This window comes from Chelon labrosus (assembly GCF_963514085.1).
Source record: "Chelon labrosus genome assembly, chromosome: 18".
Lineage (NCBI taxonomy): Eukaryota > Metazoa > Chordata > Actinopteri > Mugiliformes > Mugilidae > Chelon > Chelon labrosus.
In genome coordinates, this window is record NC_140351.1 from 15,797,281 (window position 1) to 15,807,005 (window position 9,725).

The window sequence follows — 9,725 nt, forward strand, 5'->3', positions numbered from 1 at the left end:
TGATTAAACCTGACGGGACAAAGCTTTTGAATATGAGTCATCTGTATCTGACACTCATCTTTGAATGTAATCTTGAGTTACAATCTGGACTCAAATAAAAGCACATTTCCAAAGAGTAAGTGACTAACCTGACTTTTATTAGGGTTGAATTTATTCTACTTCTGTGACTCCAGCAACATTTATAACATCCTAAAGATAATATTAAAAACTCATGTAAATGTTTTATATTGTGTCCTATCCAGCTGAGCAGACTGATGCTGGCTCTCTGGTTCAAATTTGTTTGTCAGAAATCATCAAATGCACAACTCTCACAGGTGTCATGAGGAATTGGGAAATTAACTTAAAAAATATTGAGGAATTAGAATTTCAGTAGTTTTAAAGTTGTGAAGAAGTACTAAAATATTGGAGTAAAGTAAGCAGTACTGCAGTGGAAGACTATTCTTATACAGGTGAATTTAAAAAATACTTAAATAAGTTAACAAGAAAATATAATTACGTCAGAAAAAGTATGTGTTACGCAGCACAATGGATATGGAGTTACGTAAGCGTTTTAAAACTGGGTTCACCATTAAATTATCTTATCATTGGTTGGTTTGTTAAAGATTTTATTTTGTTAAACAATCTGGATATTAAATTAAATGTAGAGAAAAACTGCAGTAGTACTCCATCAATGTTAGACTAAAATATCAGAAAATGAAAGTATAAATAGGGCGGCACACTGGCGAGGTGGTTAGCACCGATGCCTCACAGCGGGTTCGAATCCATGCGCCGACTGTGTGGAGTTTGCATGTTCTCACTGTGTCCGTGTGGGTTCTCTCCGGGTACTCCGGCTTCCTCCCACTGTCAAGACATGCTTGTTAGGTTAACTGGTGATTCTAAATTGGACGTAGGTGTGCGTGTGAGTGTGAATGGTTGTCTGTCTCTCTGTGTTGGCCCTGCGATAGACTGGTGACCTGTCCAGGGTGTACCCCGCCTCTCGCCCGATGAAAGCTGGGATAGACTCCAGCAGACCCCACGAACAAGCGGGTACGGAAGATCAATGAATGAATGAATGAAAGTATAAATAACAGTTTTAACTCTCAGAGTCGGTGTTACAGTCATGTCATCCTCTCTGGTCTCTGCTGGAAGTGTTTATTTATTTTAACAAATTTTTCTCATTTTTTTTTTACACACCTAAGCTTGGGGTGGAGAGTGGAGTGTCTCACTCTATAAAAAAAAGTTTTGCAGGAATTTCACTGAAACTCTGTTTTACACTAGTTTCTTCAAAACAACCCATCATGCTGTCATGGATGCTTTCATGTCACAGATTTGCTCTTTGACATGTCACATGATGGGCGGCACTGAGGTGCATTGGTTAGCAGCACTGATGCCTCACAGCAAGAAGCATAGACATATACGTATACAGGTATATATGTCTGTGGCAAGAAGGTTTTGGGTTTGGTTTTAACCATTGACTGTATATACGGTTTGAACCTTAGAAGAAGAACCTTAAGAACCTTAAAGATGGACGACGGAACTGTAAGTAAGTAGAGCTCCCCCTGGTGTCTGGCTGCGGTATAGGTCATAAGCTCTAGTGGAGGGGACTTGGGACGTCAAATCTTTTTTTTTTTTTTTTTTTCAAGGATGGTTCTCTCATTTTAGGTAGTTAATATAATGTTAAAGCACGTTCAAGTGTCAATGTTTTGGATAGGTTTCGTTTTAGTTAGTTATCTGATACTACAGAAACAGGATGTGATATAATGGTAACTACCAGTTGCCATCCCACCCGCTCTGTAAAACGTCTTGTTGGACCATGAGAGTTGTAATAAATAAATAAATAAATAAATAAGTACAGTGTATAATCCAACATTTCCTTGTAACTGGTGGAGGCAGAGCAGAGTGCAGAATTAAACAAAAAGGTCTGTGGTTTGAACCCACCGGCCGACTGGGGCCTTTCTGTGTGGAGTTTGCATGTTCTCACTGTGCCTGCATGGGTTTCCTCTAGGTACTCCGGCTTCCTCCAGCCCAAAGACATGCTTGTTAGGTTAATTGGTGATTCGGGACAGGTGATTACAGAAAACAAATGAATGTCACATGTTTAGACTGTCATTAAATAATGTGCGGAACACTTTATGTGTGTCGCTGTTCATCTCTAACTGATGCCTCTCCTGTTCTCAAGTCCACAAGTTGGTGAACAGCGAAGAATATAGCAGCTAAAGTGCGTTTCCTTCAGGAGATGGTTGAGAACAAAATCAAGAATAGATAGATAGATAGATAGATAGATAGATAGATAGATAGATAGATAACTTTATTGATCCTTTATTGATACTTCTCTGGCTGCTGTAGGTCATGTGCAGAGGGTGGCTGGCATTGTCCAGGATAACCGTTAGTTTTTTTAGTGTCCTTTTCTCTGCTACAGTCACCAGAGGGTCCAGCCTTGTGCCAACCACTGAGCCAGCCCGCCTGATCAGCTTCTCCAACCTGGAGAGGTCTGGTTTTGAGGTGCTTAGGACAGAACGCTGGCGACCACAGACTGGTAGAAGATCCCCAGGAGCTTCTTGCAGATGTTGAAGGATCTTAACCTCCTCAGGAAGTACAGCCTGCTCTGGACCTTCTTGTACAGCTGCCCCGTGTTGCTCTTTCAGTCCAGCTTGTTGTCCAGCCACAGCCCAAGATATTTATAGGTCTGCACGACCTCCACTTCCTCCGCTCCTATCAGAACTGGTCTGGGGTTGGGTCTGTCCCTCCCAAAGTCAATGACCAGTTCCTTGGTCTTTGAGGTGTTGAGCTGCAGGTTGTTCGTGTGGCACCAGACAACAAAATCCCTCACCAGGCTCCTGTACTCCTCCTCTTCGTCGTCTCTGATACACCCCATGATGGCCGTGTCATCTGCGAACTTCTGAATGTGACACGTTTCAGAGTTGCAGCAAAAGTCTGTGGTGTACAGAGTGAAGAGGATAGGGGAAAGTACAGTCCCCTGCAGAGCTCCAGTGCTGCTGACCACAGTGTCAGACGTGATGTACTTCAGCCTGACGTACTGTGGTCTATCAGTGAGGTAGAGACTAAAACTACCTAAGTTATCTGAGTGACTCTAAACAATAAGAAAGTTCACCAACTCTCTCTTAATTAAGTCTTCTGCAACTCTTTAATTGAAACCAATATGGAGTCAACTTTCTTTGGCTTCATCTTACAGTCTCCAAAGGATAAAGTGAGACAGAAGTTACAAGACCGGACACAAGGCATAGTTCTTGTCGGCCTTTTCCAAATAGTTTGGACATATTTCGTAATAAACTGCACAACGTAACAATTTTGGGATATTAAAGGTGGTCCAAAGCTGGGCCACGGGCTGGTAGTTGTTGAGCTGAAGGAAATCACAGAGCTGGAAGCTGAGAAAAGCTGATCGAGAAGTTGAGGTGGGAAGAGCTCCAAATCATCATTGTCTTTGAACAAATCCAGTTTGCGGTCATTGATCAGTTGAAGGCAGCACATATGACTGCTGCATTTGGTGAAGTTTGTTCTATACGTCACCAGGCCGCAGTTGTTCTGCAGGAACAGACAGAAAGCATCTGATGTACAAATGTCTGAAGCCCACACAGGCTTTCAACTACAGATGACAAAGTTATGGGTTAGTTAGGGCAGTGATTGTGCTTCTCTAATCTCACAATGGCCTGTAACCAAAGCTCAGCCAAACCACAAACAACATTAAAGTATTAGAGAAATGAATATAACATATGTTCTGATAATCAGTACTTTAACTTTTATAACTTAGATCAAAAATATCCTCATAAGTTCACTGTAAGTTCACTGAAAGTTCACTGAAAGTGTAACTCTGTATTGAACTGTGTAAGTATAACCACCAGCATTTCCTGTTCTGCATTGTAAATGCGCCACTGCACAGACACGTTTCCTGTCTCCTTCTCACTTTCTTGTTGAGTAAAATACGTTTGAAGTAGGTGGAAGTATTTTTCTATCAGCTCCACACCAGCGTGAGCGTGGACTATAAAGCATGTTGCCACCCCACATTCAGGATGACATGCTCTCAGGGCTTTACTCTGTGTGCATGTCTGCTTCCGCCACAGAATATTTGCAAATACACCAACAAAAGTGATCACTGAGTCTGAATCATTGCTAGCTCTTCAATAGCCCTTACTTGTTGATTTTTTTTTCCACAACAGGCAACACACCCACTTATTCTCAGTGCACAGAATAACTTGAGTTTAGGTTCCTTAGTATTTCTGCTGCAGGGGGGACTTCAAAGACCATGAGTTACAATGGAGACGTCTAGACAAACCACATCTAGGGCACAAAGTGGTGTTTCCCCAAATGGCAGCGATGAAGAGAGAGAGAGAGGAACAGCGCTAGAATAATAATGACCAGGCAACACAAAAACATTAAAAGAGGGAGGCAAAGGTTTTGGCACAAAGTGCACCTGCACCACTGTATTTAATTTTAACCTCCATACAGAGAGAAAATGTCATTCACATGCAGATGGATGCTGAGATGTTGAGAAATGTACAGCTGTGGTGAAATAACGTCTTCTTTTTCTTCTTATCTAACATGATGAAATAATTTCAAAAACCCACAGGTCATCTTCTCTTGTTGCAAGAATGAATTACATCAAATGTGCATAAAACGTTTTTTTCAGCCCAGAGTGACAGAGTTAAGATCATGTGTTCTACATGAAGAGGGAAACAATAATACTGATGTTTAAACTGGAAATCTCATTAGTGTGACATCTCATAGAGTGACATCTTGTGGAGCAGTTTTGCAATAACAAGTCGTGGTACAGTTGTTCATTTCCAGTTCTGCACATTCAAAGACCATGAGTTACATCTTGGTTGTTTTCGTGGATGTTCTGCATCTGGATTGTCACTGCAGGAGGCCTGACAGACCAACCAGGTGTTTTACTACTGCATCAGTGAACAAGGTGATATGATTTACGTGGCTGTAATAACCTCAGTGGCCCATGTGGTTCACACAGTTACAGTGCATTATGACTGCAAACATAAATTGATTGAAAAGCAAAACTGTCTCACTGAGTCCTACTGAAAAGTGAATGTGCACTTGCTGAATTTAGTTTAGTGTTTACTGGGTGTTAGTTGATGATCAAAATCTAAACTAAAAGGCTTCTTACGCACCCAGGGGGCGTAGCACCAAATTCTGGGCGCTGTACCCTCTTAATGTATTTGTGCCAGTGCACGAAGCGCACGTGCAAAAAAAAATAAAAAAATTGTGGCATTAATTTATAACTAAACAAGCATAAATAGGGTTTTAAGCTAAAATCAGATCAGATTATATTGATGACTGGTTCTTTCATTCACCACCTGAATTTGGCCTACTTGTGCCTAAACACCTATAAACATTAGGCTGCATCTGGTTTGTGTACTAACGTTTTGATCCATGACACATCTTGATTTAAAAACATTTATTCTTGAACAGGAGCCAACAACTGTACACAGAGAATCAAATTAAATAAACTATCTAATTTTTCAATAAAATTGTTCTTCAGCTTGCAGAAAAAGAAATAAAGCCTTGCTAAAGCCTTACACGAGATGTAAGATCTCACCCTCATCAGATGAACGGCCAGGACTGGCCACTGCTGCTCCAGCTGCGCCACTGTTTGTTTCTGAAACTGGTTAATGTTGACAACTAACGTTAGCTGGCCCATTATCATCTTTACTTGTAACAGAAAGCAGCCTGGTTGGCAAACTTTAGCATACAAATATCTTCAACTGACAAACTGCATGCTGTCTGGACTACGACAACGTTGACGTTAATTGGATGCAGTTACACAACAAGTAAACTCGTTCCACCTTTTGGAAAGAAAGCAGTTAACAGTTGCTTCCCCTCATTCTGCCTTATTTCTTTTTCTTTCCGCTCTTTCATTTTCTGGTACCCCGATTTGTGTTTTTTGGGCATGATGACAGTTAGCCTCCAGGTCATTCAATCTGGGCTCACTGACGTACTTGTCACTGGCTGCTGTCTATGGGTGGACTAAGCCATTTTGCGTCTCCAAGAGGGGGCCACTAGAATGTTCAATATGTTTGAGAGGGCTGTGACACAAAGTTCATTCTCTCAGTTGATGTTATCAATACATTTAAAACACATTATGACACCAATTAACCAGAGGGCCCAATTTTCATGGGCCCTCTCCCTACTCGGGCTCTTGGTAGTCAGGTCCCCTTTTCCCCCCACTATCACGCCCATGTATGCACCACAGGGATTAAAAAGAAAAGTCATTGCCAAAAGGTTACCCACTCTAATATTTCATTGGACTGTTTTTAGCTTCGATAGGCTTCTGCAACGTCACAAGATGTATTTCCATCCAGAGTTGTTTATAATGAAAAAAAACATTTATTAAATAATAATGTCTTACCCTGATGCCCATCACTCTGGAACAGGGTAAATCTGGACTCATCAGACCACATGACCTTCTTCCATTGCTCCAGAGTCCAGTCTTTATGCTCCCTAGCAAATTGAAGCCTTTTTTCTGGTTAGCCTCATTGATGAGTGGTTTTCTAAAGGCTACACAGCTGTTCAGTCCTAATCCCTTGAGTTCCCTTCTCACTGTACGTGTGGAAATGCTCTTACTTATACTATTAAACATAGCCCTGAGTTCTACTGTTGTTTTTCTCTGATATGGTTTCACCAAACATTTAAGTGATCACGATGAATCAGGATTTATTTCTGACCACATTTCTTCCTTCAAGACGATGACTCCCCACTATCCTTCCAGTTTTTAATAATGCTTTGGACAGTTCTTAACCCAGTTTTAGTAGTTTCTGCAATCTCCTTAGATGTTTTCTCTGATTGATGCATGCCAATAATTTGACAAACAAACATCTTTTCCACCACCACAGGATGTGTCTTTAGACATGGTTGTTTAAGAAATGAGAAGCTACTCATTGCATCAGTTGGGGTTACATAACTTATTGCCAGCTGAAAGATGATTGCCCATGCAGTAATTATCCAATAGGAGGCACGTACGTGATAGTTACATTTCTGTTACATGGAGCCTGGAGCTCTTAAACATCTAAGGGCATGAAGTGATGGTTTAACGTGACGGGAGAAAGCTTTTGAATATCTCATCTGTCAGTTGCAGTGAATTGACACGTGACTTTTATTAGGGTTGAATTCATTCTGCTTCTGTGACTCTAACAACATTTATCACACCCTAAAGATAATATTAAAAACTCATGTAAATGTTTTATGTATGTGTCCTATCCAGCTGAGCAGACTGATGCTGACTCTCTGGTTTAACTTCGTTTCCTTGTCAGAAATCATCAAACAAACAACTCTCAAAGGTGTCATGAACAATTGGGAAATTAATTTAATAAATATTGAGGAATTAAAATTTTAGTAGTTTTAAAGTTGTGAAGAAGTACTAAAATACTGGTCTAAAGTAAGCAGTATACTGCAGTGGAAGACTATTCTGATACAGGTGAATTTAAAAAATACTTACAAGTTAATGTAACCAATTTTAGTGATATAAAAGTGAATTACAGTATAATAATTGAATTGGACCGCGGCCAGAATCAGAAGATACCAAATTCATTAGGAGCCAATACGCTGAGCAACAATAAAGAATTAGGCAGAAGAATAAATGTTGAGTAGCAATACTGAGAAAATGTTCAATTTATACAAAAATTATAAAATAACGACCCAAATGACAACACGGTGTTCACACAGAAAAATTAAATAAGATTGTCCGTTGGGGCCCTTTAAAAACAGAAAATTGTTGCAGATGCACCTGATATCAAACGTTCATGGAAGTCAATGCAAATGTGTGTGTGTGTGTGTGTGGTGTGTGTGCGTGTGTGTGTGTGGGTGTGTGTGTGTGTGTGTGTGTGTGTGTGTGCGTGTGTGTGTGTGTGTACGCATGTATCTCCTTGTCTGTGTCTTTTCTTCAGAGGTCTTGGCTCGCCATCTAATACAATCGGACTCGTCCTCAAATTTTCCCGTCCTCTCAAAAAACCTGACCTATAAACAAGGTCATATCTATTATATTCTATTCTTAGATGCGTCATTGAAGGTTCAAATGTAAAAAAATGTACATATTGCATTAAACCTCTTATCAAATCTCAAATCTTCAATTTCAGTTGTACAACATTAAACAAAGATATCAAAGTTCAAATATGAGGACTAAACATTCAAGAACTCATAAGTGCTACTCTTCATATGAACAGTGTTTCAATATTACTTATGGTAAGTAGCCATTAACATTATAATATATATTGTTTTCAGAGGTATCAAAGAAATGTGCTTAATTATTCCTCATGCACTATAGGCCTACTAGTGCGAGAGAAACTGCACCAAAAATTACCCTCATAGTCACTTTAAACTTATAACTACAATGAAATCCCTTCAATACCTTCCATATAGAAAATAAAAAGGTAATTTCACTCTCATTATATGAATTATCAAATGACTTCTTTTAAATTGGCAATAGCAAAGTAAAACAACTTCCCTTTTATATACATTGGCATGAAACAATACATGTTCAAAACATTGCACCATTATTGACCTCAGTTCACTACCACAGATTTTAGTACCAGTTGTAATGAGTAATTATAGTTGGTAGAGCACTGAGAACCAACAGAAAACTAGACGATCGCAAGCGATCATAAAGGGGTCCATGCTGTGGAGAAGTCTTCCCCGAGCGGGACGCAGAGGCATAAGTCACCAGTACCGCCCCCTGTGGACCATATTGCACCAAACTTGGTGGGCTTGTAATCATACACAGATCATCCATGTGTGAAAATGATGTCTCGTGCTCCCTGAACCACTCTTTCACAATTTGAGCCCCATGAATCCTGGCATTGTCATCTTGGAATATGCCTGTGGCCATCAGGGAAGAAAAAATCCATTTATGGAATAACCTGGTCATTCAGTATATTCAGGTAGTCAGCTGACCTCCTTCTTTGGACACATAATGTTGCTGAACATAGACCTGAGCAACTGCAGTAATTATCCAATAGGAGGCACGTACGTCATAGTTAAATTTTATGGCCGGGCAGTTTATAATGCTGCGAGTTTCACCTCTTGTACTTCACATCTTTGCCTTTGCTGCTGTCTGACTGGGGTGACACATTCAAGCCTGTAAGTACTCTCTACGTTTCTACTGATGGATTCATGCTTTAGTGATTTCATGTGAGTTTAAAGCAGCTTCATTGGAGTTTTCTGTTACACCTGAACAAATGAACCGAAGTTTGTGTCAATCTTATTGTGGGTTCAAACTGATGTAGGAAGAAAAATAACCAGTATGAGCACAAACTACAACACACATGACCTTTGTTGTTTGTTGCAGAATCATGAGCAGGAACTACTTGTCTAGAAATGATGAGCTCCGTAGAGGAGACTACCTGATGTCCAACAACCGCCAGTGGAAGGCTATTTTCCAGGTGAGTAGCTCAAGACATTGATCAGGATGAATGAAACATGTGCAAAAGAAATGAGACTTTGGAAATGTGTGTTCTGATGACACATCTTTTTTTTTCTTTCTGCAGGATGATGGAAACTTTGTCATCTATGGCTGGAAGCCTGTGTGGGCTTCAAACACCTGTGGATCAGATGCTGACCGTCTGGTCATGCAGTCTGACTGCAACCTGGTCATGTACAACAAGTGTAACTCTCCCAAGTGGGACACAAAAACCTACGGTCCTGAGTGTAACATGTGTCGTCTTCAACTGACCGATGACGGCAAACTGGTGGTGTTCAGGGAGGCTGAAGAAGTCTGGAGATCTTAA

At 40.4% G+C, this 9,725-nt stretch overlaps 1 protein-coding gene across 1 annotated transcript; it reads left to right on the top strand.

The window, feature by feature from the left end:
* Positions 1–9,290: 9,290 nt before the first annotated feature.
* LOC311503777 (B-type lectin plumieribetin-like) lies at positions 9,291–9,725 on the top strand (the record flags this gene model as incomplete). The annotated part of the gene is made up of 2 exons (XM_084566650.1): positions 9,291–9,380; positions 9,486–9,725. The coding sequence occupies 2 exons, from the start codon at positions 9,291–9,293 to the stop codon at positions 9,723–9,725; spliced, it is 330 nt and encodes a 109-aa protein (XP_084422776.1).